The 16258-nt window shown below is 20.4% G+C and overlaps 1 protein-coding gene across 1 annotated transcript in view; it reads right to left on the reverse strand.

The window, feature by feature from the left end:
• Positions 1-15118, reverse strand: part of LOC122507670 (atrial natriuretic peptide-converting enzyme-like) — a 70684-nt gene extending 55566 nt beyond the window's left edge. The window contains exons 1-2 of the mRNA XM_043620506.1: positions 14893-15118; positions 2888-2948 (exon numbers count right to left, since the gene is read on the reverse strand). Coding sequence (XP_043476441.1) covers positions 2888-2940 — 53 coding nt within the window. The 5' untranslated portion in view covers positions 2941-2948; positions 14893-15118. The remainder of the gene's footprint in view (positions 1-2887; positions 2949-14892) is intronic.
• Positions 15119-16258: the final 1140 nt, after the last annotated feature.

A 16258-nucleotide genomic window follows, 5' to 3' on the forward strand; every position in this document is an offset into this window, starting at 1 on the left:
ATTTTCAAGAGTGATGAAAATTCTTCTCATAAAATTCAATTATCTTTCAAATTTAAAAAAAAAATTCTCGTCAAATCCCAATTATCTTTATAAATAACAAAATTCTTCCCCAAAGTTCAATCATTTTCAAATCAATTTCAAATTCCCAAAAATAGTATACGCAAACATTTAATTATTTCCATAAAATAATAAAAATTTCTCAGGAATTCAATTATTTACAAATTTTTTATAAATTCCATCGCAATTATTCAATTATTTTGATAAATAATACAATTTTTTTTAAGGAATTCAATTATTTTCTAAAAAATAAATAAAAATTGTAAAAAATAATAATTGATTTGAAATGATGAAAATAATTTTGAAAAAGTTAGTGTAATAATACCTATTTTAATAATATAAAACAATGATTTTATCACTCGGTCATCTTTAATTATTATAAGTTATTGAATTTAGAAAGATTTGAATTTGAAATTTTTGAAATTCCTAATTCCTATGGAAAAATAATATTGATTAAATATTTATATAAAAAAAAAGTTATTGATGTTTTCGAATAATTTTAACAATTATAAAGAAATTTGTAAATAAATGTAATAGAACATTTTTTCAGTAAAATTTTGTTCTTTATTTTCTAAAAATTGTAAAAGTTTCAATTTCATTTTCAATTAAAATTTGTAATTGACAAATAGAATAGAATATGTAATGTTTCTTTTCCAAAAGAAAAGAATGAGTTTCTGAACAATATTGTTATTAAATATAAATAAATAAATAAATAAATAAATATTTTATTATTATAAATTATGCATAAATTTGGTATATTTTCTATTTCTTAATAATTATATTTTAACAATTAACAATTTTCTATTTTTTATAAATAAAAAGGAGAAAAATTTCAGTCAAACGAAATTTGTTATAGAAAAAAGCATATTATGCTTTTTATTTTATTATATATAATAAACAAAATTTATTTGTTAATCATAATTTTTTTATATTTTCTAATTTCAAATATTGTTTTATTATAAATCATGAAACAATACCTTTATTTTTCCAATCTGTCAAACAATATTTTTTAAAGAAAAAAAAACAAAAAAATAAAATCAAACACAAAAACTAACTTCAAAGTGTGAACAGACTGAAAGAATGAAATACGAAGATTATTATAGTTAATTAATATCAAGAATATAAATTAAATTTTAACATAAATTTACTAAATTGAATATAATTTATTTTAAATTCTAGTATTTTTTATATTAAAATTTCGCTCTGTCCCATTTTTTTTCTCAAATTGTAAAACACTTTTACAAAATTTAATATTTTCTCTCCGTGTAAATAAATATAAAATTGCCAAAACTAGAAAAATCAATTATAAATTCTTTTAAAGCAGAAAAAATGCTTGTCTGAATTATTTTATCGTTTTAATTATAAACGAAAACTATTTTCAGAGTATATTTATAATATATATAAGGTGGAATGGAAATTTTATTTAAATTTCTTAAGATATCGATGATAATAAAATAGTTGCTTAGACGAAGAATGACAATATCATGGATGAGTGGCGAAAAAAATTACCGTAAAAGCTTTTCTCTTCACACGAGGCCTATGGCGATGGGCAGAAAATAAGATAAAATGGTTACTATTCTGGGCTACGTTCCGTGATTTTCCCTCGTAACACAATTTATTCCCTCCCGTATATGTACAAAGCACTCATCTCAGAGAGAAATTACGAAAAATTTTAATTTTTGAGAAAGCCATTTTCTATTGTTTATAAATAACGCGCAACAAATTTTCCTTTGCGAGAATTATTATTTTCTATTATAGCATAAATATATTTTTAAAAATTTATAAAAGAATATTTAAAAAACTTTTTTTTTAATATTTTATAATAACAAATATATCTATAAAAAATAATTTATATTCCAAATAATCTTAAAAACAGTTAATTAATATTTTTTTTAATTGGTTAATTTATTATATTTTAGTTTACTTTTTAATTAAATATAATTTAATATTTGTTTGTTAAACCATTTTTTGTATTTAGATAAACATGTCAAGTTCAATTATATTAATTAAATAACATATAAAATTAAAACTTTTACGATAATTTTAATAAATTTGAAAATAAAATCTTCAGCGCTTTATGTTTTAATTACGAATTAAAATTAAATTCGTAACTATTCGTAATTAAAACATAAAATATGTTCAAAAAAAAATTTCATTTTAAACATTTTTTATGTTTTTAATACGAATAAAGTGCTGGAGATTTACAGATTATTATGTAAAAAGTAAACAATTAGTGGAAAAAAACAGATTTTTAATTTTTACAAACAATTCCACGTGTTTGGGGGGTAAATATACCGTTTCCTGTATGGGGTTCAAATAATAATTTCACTAATCACTTTAATAAACGAGGAACGATATGTAAACTCTCTCCCGCGTGAGAGGACGCTCCCCTGAATTTCCAACAGTAATTAAATATGCCGACGCATTTATGTTAAATGAATCATGTTGCCTCCCCGCACAACGGTCCAAATACACTTTATTTCAAGTAAAATATAAATTTATTATCATTAAGCGTTGAGACTAACAAAAAAAAGGAATATCAATGTGAAACATTTTATACAGGAAATGAAAAAAAAATGATTATAATTTTCTATCGTTTATTTATTTTGCAAATAGAATAATTTTTATTTTTTCTTTTTGAAAATTTTACAAGTTTTTATTAACCAGGGGAAATTATTTAAGATTAACAGTTGTAAAATAGAAATTTCAAAAAAGGTAAAATGAAAGTGATATTTCAATAAAAAATTATTTTTATGTCCAAAGGCATTGATATTATTTTCTATGTATGTTAAATAATTAAATATATAATATGCGTGCTGGTAATTCTCACCTAGGCTCACGAGTGGGGCTTGTGTCAGCGCCACGTGTTTCCATTCCCGACATATTGGCTTCTGAAACAATAAAAATAATTTTTTTGTAAAATTAAATATTTTCATTATTTTTTAATATTTTATTTTATTTCAATTTATTTATTTTTAATTTTATTTTTCATATTTCAGGGTTATAAATTTTTTATAAATTTCTTTACAATAATTCAATTATTTTCATAAATGATAAAATTTTTACAAGGATTCAATTATTATTTATTTTCATGAATAATAAAATTCTTTGTAGGTTTTCAATTATTTTTATAAATAATAAAACTCATCACATAATTTCAATTATTTTTAATACAATTTTAATGGAATTTCTCTATTTTATCATTAAGTTTACCTATTTATTAATAATAAGCAGGTAAAACCTTTTAAAACCAATAAAACCTTTTAATTATTTAAATAATTTATTCCCAAAAATAATCCCATCAAATACTATTTTACTAAAAGAATAAAATATTAAATTAATATTCAAATTAATTATATTCACATTTTAGAATGAATTAATATCAAATTATTTTTAAAAAAAACTTTTGAATGCGTAAAAATTAAGAAATTAATTAAAATTTAGTCCCTTTCTTTCTAAATAGACGCCATTTTGCGTGGAGCAATATTATATGAGAGTTTTGTGTTTTTTTTCAAATTTTCTCCTCATTTTCTTTACTACGATCCGCACTACGGAGACAATCCGATTTCAAAGTTTGTAAGTTTATTAATGGACAAAGTTACTGTTATACGAGAAACGCGTATTTAGTTCCTCTTTCCCACTGTCACGAGTTGTTTATGTGATGCTCTAGACAAAGGTAATTGAAGAACCTAATCCAAAATCATAAGCTGCTGCATATTCATTTTTTTTTTTTTTTTTTTTATTAAAAATGAAAAAATTTTCATTAAAACTTTAAACTTTTATGCAAATTTTTGCATTGTTTAATTGCAAACTTTGTTTGTCTAATTTTTTAAAATTCTTCATTTATTTATAGTCAAGCTTTTTATATAATAATTATAATATATTCAATTTTGGAGAAATTACAAATAATTGCAGAAATTCAATTATTTAAAAAAAGTAAATAAAATTCAACTATGTTCAAAATTTGAAAAAAAATTTCGTAAAAATCCCAATCATCTTTATAAATAACAAAATTCTTCTCCAAAGTTCAATTATTTTCAAAAATAAAATGCATTTTTCTAATTTCAATGATTTTCAATATCTACTATTTTAATAAAATTTCCCAAAAATAATTCAATTATTTAAAAAAATTTTAATAAAATTGTATAGAAATATTAAATTATTTTCATAAATAATAAAAATTTCACAGGAATTCAATTGTTTTTATAAATAATAAATTTTTTTTAAGGAATTTAATTATTATTTTCATAAAAAATAATTTAAAATTCTAGAAAATAATAATTTAATTAAAATGATGAAAATTTTAATGAAGTTACAGTAACAATATTCTTATAATATAGAATAATTATTTTATCTCTCGGTCATCATTAATTATTAGAAAACATGAAGAAATCGATCACTCCGAGTCTTCGACTCGGAGCAATGTATTTAAAATCATCGAATTGTTGCAAAGAATTTTTTCAAAAAATTTGATGATAATAGAATTCCTTCAAAGAATTTTATTATTTAGGAAAATAACTGAATTCTCACAAAGAATTTTATTAAAAATTTTAAAAATCCTAATTAAATTCTTTTGAAGAATTTCTTTGAATTTTTTTTTATACTAATGGAGTTTCTTTAATAATTTTAATTGAAAATTTTGAAAGCAATTGAATTTTATGAAGAAGAATTTTATTAAAAGTAAATTGAAAATATTTAAATTCTTGCGAATAATTTTACTATTTATAAAAATAGTTGAATTGTTTCGAAGAATTTATTAAAATTTTAGGAAAGAATTGAAATTTATGAAAAAATATTTGAATTCATCCGAGGAATTCAATTAAAATTGTTTTGAAAATAATTGAATTCCTGCAAAGGATTTTACTATTTATAAAAATAATTGAATTATTGCGAAGAATTTTACTATTTATAAAAATAATTGAAATGTTTTGAAGAATTTATTAAAATTTTAAGAAATAATTAAATTGTTATGAAGAATTTTATAGGAATATTTGAAAATAATGAAATTTTTTCGAGAAATTCAATTAAAGTTGTTTCGAAAATAATGAAATTTCTTTAAAGAATTTTATTAAAATTAAGTATATTCAAAATAATTGAATTCATCACAAGAATTTTATTATTGTTTGAAAATAATTGAATTCTTTCAATTTTTCTGACGAATATAAATTTAAAAATTGCATTGAAAGTAATTTAATTTTTATGTAGAATTTTTTAAAAATATTTTGAGAATAATTGAATTATTTTTAGAGAATTTTAAATTCTTGTTGAAATTGCATTTTATGGAAATTTTTGAAAATAATTAAATTGTTTCGTGCAAATTTTATTTAAATTTGATTAACAATAATTTAATTCCTGCAAAGAATTTTTGTATTTACAAAAATAGTTGAATTGTTTCGAAGAATTTATTAAAATTTTAGGAAATAATTGAAATTTATGGAAATATTTGAAAATATTTAAATTCATCCGAGGAATTCAATTAAAATTGTTTTGAAAATCATAGAATTTTTTTAAAGATTTTATTATTTAAAAAAATAATTGAATTGTTTAGAAGGATTTATTAAAATTTTAGAAAATAATTAAATTCTTTCGTGAAATTTTTATTGAGAGAAATATTATTTGATTTAAGGGCATTTGAACCTTGATGACGTCACACATGCTTTGCACAAACTGTAACGTCATCAAGGTTCAAATGCCCTTAAGGAAATATTTGTTTAATAATATTGACAAGTAATCGGTTATTTGAATCAAATAATTTTTACAATAATTATAGAATTATTGTTATTATTATTATACTATATTGTTATATTGTTACTATTATTATATTACAGTTATATTATTATATAATTACTATTACAATTTTTATAATAATTATAGAGTTATTCTTTTTAATAAAAAAAAAAATAATAAACTATGCAGTAAATTACATCAAAGAGTAAATAAGGTACAAATCTGATGGTGGAGAATTGAAAAAAAAATTACAAAATTGAGAAAAATCTCTTGTACAGGGGACACTGAACCTATAATATTAGCGATTCAGTTTGCATGCTTCTCGTGCTTGGCCATATCAAAACTCTCTACGTGACCTCTTAAAGTGAATTTCCATACAATCTACGAAAAATTATGTTAAGAAAAAAGACACTTACATTGCATTGAAAAATGGAAAAATTGATTCTTGCAACAAAAAATGAAGTTAATAAATAATAATTGCTTATTCAAAAATAAAAAAATCATTCCCAGTTTTAAATTAAATTGAAGATTAAAGTATTAAAATATTTTAATTAAGAACAATTTTTCCTTTTGTATTTTTCCTAATGAGAATGTTATATAAACTTGTTTGAAAAAAATTGAGAGAGAAACGCTAATAATAAAATTGAACAACAATATAGAAGAAATTTTTAAACAATTGTATAGTTTATGTAACATAATAAATTTTTAATGATTGAAAATTTTGAGATTAATGAACACTCCAAACTTTGATCAGTGTTTGAATGTAATCGCTAACAAAGAAGTTTTTTTTAAATAACAATTTTAACAAAAAAATAATTATCCATTACAAATGTTTATTCGATAAATTTTTCACTAAATCATTTATTTATAAAAAATTTCCCTTAAGGGTAGAAAAAACATTTTTGTCAAATTTACTGAATTACATTTTTTTTTCTCTTTTGAGAACAACTGTGTTTTTGAAACAAAGGCAATTTTTTTCACCTTGAGACCTTTACTTTTACCTTGCTTTTAATTAATAATAATACTAATCATTATCATTAATACCATTAATTAATACTAGTAATTAGTAATTAATTAATAACAGTAGCAGTAGTAGTAGTTTCATTATTAGTTTTATTAATATTATTATTATTAAATTAAATAAAAAAAATTAAAATATAAAAAATAAAATAAATAAAAAAAGTCAAGATAAAATGAAAGATTGCATAAATCAAGAGTTGAGCTTTTAGTTTTGTTATACGTAACATATATATATATATACAATAGTAGGGATTATACGCGAGATAAAAATGTTGGTATAAAAATTTTACTGTGAGCTCTCTCTCTCTCTCTCTGTATATATATAGGATACGAAATATGACGGGCTTTCCCTATAAATTTAATGATGAACATTACGTGACCCTCCAATAACCATAGCAATTTCAAATCCTCGATACGTAAAAGTTGAAAACGGTTCTTTTCAGACCAAAAATTCTTTTTCACTCTTCTTCAAGCTCTAAAGTGAATAATATCCTATTTTTATCTTTTTTTTTATATAGAATACATAAAAATGCCTCCGTTACTATTGCAATTCAAATAAATAATAAAAAAAAATTGTTTTAAATAAAAAATTTATATAAATTTATTATTTTGTTTATTTATTTAAGAGTGTAAAGTATTTTAAAGTATTTATTTATATAAATAATTTGTTATTTTATACAATTTTTTTATTGAGTTTTATAATTTCTGCTGATAAATCTAAAAACTCTTTTGTATGCACTTGCACATCACAATGAATTTAGAATTTGTAAATTTTTTGCTTATTTAAAATTTTAAATTGCAGTTCTAAGTCTGAATTAGTGAAAATTGAGTCTCAAATTTATATTAGTAAAAAAATTAGTTACTAAATTAATTACTAAATAAATAAATAATACTAAAATATTCATTGAGCCAATAATAAATTATTGGTTCAATATTTACTATTATTCAAATTTAGAAAGACTATTTTCATTTTATAATTTTGTTTTTTTATTATTGTTATTATTTTACTATTATAAAATTATGACTATATTATTATTAAATTAGATACTAAATAATACTAAAATATTCCTACTAAAGTGAATTAATGGTTTAATTTTTTACTATGTAATACAAAATTTAGAGAAGCTTTCGAATAATTTTATTATTTTATTATTATTTTGTTACCATTTTATTATTTTACTGTTTTTTTATCATTATTTTATCATGCTTTTTTTATTATCATTATTTGACATATTATTGTCTGCTCTATTATGAAACATGCATGCGCTTCAAAATATCCGAATAAGAGGAATGCGATATTATATACCTAATCTCGAAATATTGAGACAAAATTCTCTCCATCTTTATCCGCTTTCTCCTTTTTTTTAGTTTTCTTTTTTTTCTGCAAATTCTATCATATATACTTTAATTTATTAATTTCTTAATGTACATACATTTTCATTTGATATACAATAAGGGGCATTCCTGAGAGAAATTTTCCTTAAAAACTTTTTTTGTTCAGAATAATTTTTTTCGAATTCTGAGTGAAAAATAAGAAAACAAGTATTTTTTTTTTATTTCGTTATTGGATAAAAATTGTGGGAGTTGTGACTATTTTAAATTCAACTTCTTCGCAGAGGCCGAGGATTTTTGAAACACGTTTTTCTCTAATTCTTCTAGGAGATAAGAAAAAAATGTACTAGATGAAATTTATTTATTTTATATTTATACAAATATTTATTTATAAAAATTACAATAATAATTATAATTATTACTATTGTTATTACTAGTCAATGAATTTTTCGAAAACTATAATTATAATTAAATAAAAGAAAATATTTTTTGACCTAATGGCTAACGCCATTAGACAAAAAATATTTTTAGATCTTTTATTTAATTACAATTATTATTTTATATTAGACAAAAATTATTTTTAAATCATTTAGGGTCATTTGGGGTAAATGTAAACAGGGGGTAAATGTAAACAGTAGATGTTTCAGCTAAATTTACAAATTAAAAAATAAGTACGACGTCAATATTTTTACCTCAGCTCACCTACAAGATGTTCTGAATATTGCCAATATTTTATTTTGACAATTGGCAATGCCATAGTATAAGTTATTTATTAATGCAAAAAAGATTGAAAATCAAAATTTTACTGTTTCAGTATTTTGTCTCGCATTTGCATAAAAATAAATTTAAAAATCAAACAAAAATATGTAATTCTTCCTTATTAATGCCCTAACAGAACTTGAACTACATTTTAAAAGAAAATAATTGATTAAATTTGCTTCTATTTCACAATTTCATTAATTTGGCAATGTAAAATTTCATAGAAAAGGAAATTAGGTCCTCTTTAAAAAAAAAAAATTTTTTTTTGAAAATTTGATCAATTTTTAAAAATATTTTTAGGTTCATCCGCCATTTTGAAAATTTAAAAATTGACTTCAAATTCGTATTCAGCGACCTCAAAAACCTCCGAGTAGCCAGATTCAAGCAAATTTAATCAATTTTTAAAAATATTATTTTTCGGTTCATCCGCCATATTGGATCCACCATTTTGAAATTTAAAAATTCGATTTTAGATTCTTATTCACCAAATAAAAAAAACTTCTTTTTACCAAGTTGAATGAAAATCTATATAAAATTTGTTCAAGTTATTCAAGTTTTTACATTACTAATTTTGTAATGGTTGATTGTTTATTTTATATGATACATTATCAGTCAACTGGTTGATTTACTATACATCTACGAAGAATTTTTTTTCAGTTTTTCCATCCCTTAAAACAGTAGTATACTTGAAATAACTTGTTTCTTAAACCTCGCTTAACTACAGTGGTGTTTACATTTACCCCGAATTTTAGGAAAATTTCAAAATCTCGGGGTAAATGTAAACAGTCAGTTTTAGGCGATTCAGGTGTATCAATATTTTTTTGTACCTCATAAAATTTTTCTAGGGAACACTAGCAACAAGTTCATGCAAAAGAAATCCGTCCGTTTTACATTTTAACAAAAAAAACTAATGTTTTCGGTGAAACATAGATATTCCGTTTACATTTACCCCAATTGACCCTATTCAATTATAATTATTATTTTATATTAAGATACTTAAAAAATAAATATTAAAATACTTAAATAAATAAATATTAGTATTTAATAATATTGTTAATTATTATTATTATTATTATTAAGAAAATTTGGTATAGTATTAGAGGAAAACGTGTTTCAAAAAATCAAAACTCCTCGGCTTTTGAAAAAGTTGGTCGTTAGATTTAAAAAAAATCACAACTTTCAAAATTTTCATTCAATAGCAAAATAAAAAAATACTTATTTTTTATTTTTTCACACAAAATTCGGAAAAAATTGTTCCAAACAAAAAAAAATTTTTTTTAATGCAAATTTCACCTGGAATTTCCCACTAGCACTTTATAACTTTATACTCTTATTACTTTTTAACGAGGGAGATTAATTTATTTTATTATTACCATCATTGTTATAAACGGGTGTATAATACTATATTTATTATAATATACATAATAATATAGTTATTGTAAAAAAGAAAATACAATTTATTTTCTCGACTGTCGCTCTCGTTTTATTTCAATTACGTAAAAGGACTGTGAAAAAAGAGATCTTTCATATCGCGTACAAAAGATTTATGTTTGTTGAGATAATTAAATCGCGATTTGTCACGTAATCTTGGCAGTGTAGATTTTTCCGTGAAAGTCTCATTTTTTAAATATACAATATACACTGAATAAAGAAATATTGTATTTAATACATATTTCTGCAGTGTAATCTCTAAATTCTCTATAGAATTTTTTAAATTTTATTCAAAAATTGTGAAATAGTCATTTTTATTTTTTACTTCATTTCATTTTTAATTTTAATTTATTTAATATTTTTATTAAAAAATTATTATTATATTTTTATGATATTTTATTTATTTCTTACATTTTATTTTTACAGTCTACTTATCTCGCTATTTATTGAAAAACACTTTTTTATGTAAAAATAAATATTTTTAATAAATAAATTAAATAGTTACAAACTTACTTTTTGAAAAAATGAGATATAAATTGTATTTTAATTTTAATTTATTTACTAATATTTACTAATAACGTACTAACGTATAAATGCAAAAATTTATTATTAAATTATTAATTTATTGATTAAAAAATTTTATTTACGATTTAATTTAATTAAATTTAGATTTATTTAGTTGATTAATTCATATTCGAAATATTTGTGTCATTAATTTTCATATTATTGCTTCCTCATAGAGGAAGGATTGTATTTGTTTATTAAATATTTATTTATTACTCCCAAGATATTTATTTTATTTATTTCAATTTATTATATGTAGTAAATAAAATGAAAACTAATTTTTTTTTTTAATATTTAATTAAATATTTGTTGTTGTGTGTGTTTATGGAAATATCTATTCCGTTTATAATAATTAAAATGAAACCATTACAGTAATACTTGATAATTTTTTAATTTATAAAATTTTATTAACATTTCTGTAATTTCCGTAGTTAAATGAAGAAAAATAATATTACATTTCAGATTATAAATTTTATTTCATTACACAAAATGACAAAACTGACATAAATTGTAACAATTATTTTTAATAAATAATTAATTTTTTAATTAATAATTAATTAAATTCAATTTAATTTACTTTAATTTAATTAATTCTAATAAACTGCTCGTAGAATTTGAAATAAACAAATAATATTTAAATATTTGTAAAATAAAGATTTGATTTTAATTTATTATTAGACAATCCTTTTTTAGTAAAAAAAAATTTTAATTAAAAAAGGAGTAAAAAATGTAATTAAATAATTATTTGGTGTTTTCAGTTAATTATTGAACTAATTTATTTTTCTTTTATTTCTTTTTTTAAAACAGGATTATTAAAGTATAAATTAAGATCTATTCTTAATGTTACAGTAGAGTAACATTAAATATCTTAATTATCTAAATTGTTAACTTATTTAAAAAAATAAAAAATAAATAAAATAATTTCTGAAATATTTGAGTATTTAAATTTTAAATTAAAGAAAAGAATTTTATTTATTTATTGACACACGTTTAGAATACATTCGAGTAATTTTCAAACTCTGATTGCATGTGGTTGATGATTTATATGTAACTAGCAAGAAATCGTTCCTCAGACATCATTGCGGTTGACAACCAATTAATTGGTTGGGTCAATCTGCGAACTTTCGGTAGAACGAAACAATTGGTTGCTACAGCCAATAAATGTCTGATTCATATTTTATACTAATTGCTCTACTAACTGCGTATTTACAGATATTTTCCTCTTTATTTTTCCTCTTTTTCTCTCTCACTCACTCTCTCTTTCTCTCAAGTTTGTTCAACCATCGTAAAAGGAATTTAATACTTCTTTTTAACATTTCACTTAAATTGCGAAACCCTTTAAAGATTTTAAACACTTATAAAGAATATTCTCACACTGAGGGAATAATTAAATTATTTTATGTCACGAATATAAAATGGAAAATAGTGTAATTAATAATGTTATAATACCTTGGATTACTATATTCTAATTCTTATTTTATTTTTAATGGAAAGAGAGAAAGAGAGAGACCGCAAATTTGTGGTAGCAATAATTAACCAACAAAATTAATTTAATTAAATAGTAAATTAATTCAATTGGGTGAAAAATAAGCTATATCAAAAGTAATGTTTAAACTAATTAAAGAAATTTTTAGAATATTAGTTTAAATTATTATTACACCCAGAGAAAAATTTTATTTAAATAAGCAAACCTAATTTATTTGAGTTAAATGAAGTTTATTTTTCTCACAGTCGACTAGGTTAGTTATTTGTTTTAAATAAAAATTTTATTTTAGACATAAATTAAACTTATTTGAACCAAATAAAATATTACTTAAACTAAATAAAATTCATTTGAAACAAATAAAATTCTTTCATTGTAAAATTATTCGAAAACATCAAAAACTTCTTTTTTTAAATAAAATATTTAATTATTATTATTTTTCTACAGGAATTAAAAAATATTCAAAAATTTCAAATTCAAACTTTTTTTTAAATAAAATAATTTATAAAAGTATTGTTATAAAACATGAAGAAATCAATCACTCTGAGTTCACTTCTTCAAAATTATTTTCATCATTTCAATTCAATTATTATTTTCTAGAATTTTTAATTATTTATTATGACAATAATTGAATTCCTTCAAAAAAATTATTATTTATGAAAATAATTGAATTTCTGGAAAATTTTGATTATTTCTGAAAATAATTAAATGTTTGGATACAATTTTATTAAAATTTTTTTTAAATAATTGAATTCTTTTAGGGAAACTTTATAAAAATAGTAGATATTGAAAATCATTGAGAGTAGAAAAATTTTTGAAAATAATTGAAATTAGGATAAGAATTTTTTTGACATTTATGAAAATAATTAAACTTTGGAGAAGAATTTTGTTATTTATAAAAATAATTAGGATTTTTACAAGAATTTTTCTTAAATTTTGAACATTTAATTGAATTTCTGCAATTATTTGTAATTTCTCCATAATTGAATTTTTTTTAGTGTTTTCAACAAAAATTGAAATTAGAAAAAAATTTTGACAAGAATACAATTTTAATTACATTTTCTCGAAAGAGTTCAATTATTGAAAAAAAATTGATAAAATTCTTGAAATGAATTCAATTATTTTCAAATTTTTTTTTTTTTAAATACTTGACAAGAATTCAATGATTTTCAGTACATCGACAATTTAATTATTTCTGAAAATAAATGAATTCTTGAATAGATTTCATACAAACAAATAATAGAATTTTTGCAAAATTTAAAAAAATAAGTGGATTTTTGAGAAGAATTTTATTAAAATTGTATTTAAAATAATTGAATTTCTCTGAAAAATTTACTATATTTATTGATATTATTGAATTGTTTCGATGAATTTTTTAAAAAATGTTTAAAAATAATTTTATTTTCAGTGGAATTCAATTAAAATTATAATTTTAAAATAATTGAATTCCAGCGAAAATTTCATTATTTTTAAAAATAATTAAATTCTTGAATGCTTGCATACAATTTTCTTAAAATTTTTTTTAACGAATTCAATTCTTCTTGGGAAATTTTATTATAATAGTAGATATTGAAAATCATTAAAGTGAGAAAATTTTTTGAAAACAATTGAAATTAGGACAAAAATTTTATTAAAATTTTTGAAAATAATTGAATTTTTCAGAAGAATTTTGTTATTTATAAAGATAATTGGAATTTTTACGAGAATTATTAAAAAATTTTGAACACAATATTGAATTGTATTACTTTTGAAAATAATTGAATTTCTGCAATTATTTATCATTTCTGCAAAATTCAATTTTTTTTAGTGTTTTCAACAAAAATTTGAATTGAAATTTTTTAAATTTTATTATTTTTTTGAAGTTGCTAATTTTTCATTAATTATAATGAATTATATTAATTAAAATTAATTAATTTTACTAAGAAAGACTAAATATTTATAGTCTACAATATTTATTAAAACTATTAAATATGAAATAATATTAATTAAATTTGAAATAATATTATTAAATATGAAATGTTTAGGATTCATTTTCATTTATACAATAAATATTTATTTTTATACACCGTTTATTTATTTGTTTACTTATTGGTATTAACCAATAAATTTTTTCAAAATTTTAACGTAACTGTTAAAAACTTCAATGTTATATAAATGAAAAAAAAAATCATTTTTTTGTTATTAAATGATTGAATTATTGTTAAATTATTGAATTATTCTACTAATTTATTTTTTACTGATGATCCACAAGTTCTGAGCATTAAAATAAACGAAATAATGTTTATTAAAAAAATTTTCATAAATTAAAAAATAGAATAAAAGATAAAAAATTAAATTTTACATTTTAGAAACTCAATGATTAATTTCTTTTCACTAATGACTCAAAATTATTGTAATAAAAATTTAATTTGAACAAGAAATAAATAAATTTCGTTCACTCAATCACTCAGAACTTTAGGATTTAATTTAAAATTTACAAAAACTATAATAATTCAAATTTTGATATAAATAATACTTACAAAAATATTCGCTGTAAAAATTATTTCTTCTCAGTAGTTGTTGCGCAAAGGAAAAAATTTCATCAACATCCCAATGGAAAATAAATAATTAATCCAAATGATTTCTCGCCGAATAAAATCAATTGCTCTAACTTCATTTTGAACTTTACCATAATCACGCGACGCGTTCAAAAATTCGACCGGTTGATCGCTTCTTCGTATAAACGATGTGGAAAAAGAAAATTTTTTTTTTTAAATCGACAAAAAGAGGAAAAGAGAAAAAAAAATTCGGAAAATTTCAATTAATTTCTTTCATTATAATTATTTTCATTTATATTTACACATTCATTTGTTCAACAATATAAACTTTTCATTTTTATAATTTAATTTTCTTTTTTGTATTTAATAAAAATATTCGATGATAAAATATATATTTAAATTTTGCAAAATAGATGTAATAAGGCAAATTGTTTTATTTTTGTTTGTCGGGTAGAGGGGGTGGGATGGAGAGAGGAGGGGGAATAATAAAGTGGCAAATGATGATTGATACGCCAAAACTCACGTGCCTGCGTACGTACTACGTGCGTGGGTGGTGGAAACGTACTGCCGAGTATCGCTTCGCGTAAAGGACTTGGTGCAATGTCAGCCCCGTCCCTAAAACCACCTCTATAGAAACACAACGAGTTTGCGCCCCTGTTTCAGGGCGCAACCTGGTCGGCCACCATCCGACTACTATGTATTTTATGAGATCTTCAACAACCGGCAAATATATATTCTCTCAGGTCCTGGGAAATTTAATATACTATATATTATATTAATAATGTCCTTTAATTATTATTGTCACTTAACTATTATTTTTACATTATTATTTTTAACTATAATAATCTTCGTATTCTTTCAGTCTATCCACACTTTGAAGTTAGTTTTTGTATTTATGCTTAATTACAATTGCTTTAATAAAATTCAAAGTTTTTTTGTTAAATAATGGAAAAAAATTGTTTATAAATTCTATTTGTCAATTACAAATTTTAATTGAAAATTAATTTGAAAATTAAATTGAAAATTTTTGAATTTTTAGAAAATAAAGGGAAAAATTTTACTCAAAAAAATGTTCTGATATTTACGAATTTCTTTAATTGTAAAATTACTCGAAAGCATCAATATAAAGATAATTGAGATTTTTAAATATTATAGGTATTGTTTGACAAATTCGAAAATTTTTAAAAAATTATAATTTAACAAATAAAAAATATACCCATTTTGTTTGTTATATTTTTTCTATAACAAATTTCGTTTGACTGATCTAAATTATTATGCAAATTATTCTTCTTTTTATTTATAAAAAATAATAGCAAATGTTCATTGTTAAAGAATTTTTATAAAGAAG

The sequence above is a fragment of the Leptopilina heterotoma genome, unplaced genomic scaffold (genome assembly GCF_015476425.1).
Source record: "Leptopilina heterotoma isolate Lh14 unplaced genomic scaffold, ASM1547642v1 Lhet_51, whole genome shotgun sequence".
NCBI lineage: Eukaryota > Metazoa > Arthropoda > Insecta > Hymenoptera > Figitidae > Leptopilina > Leptopilina heterotoma.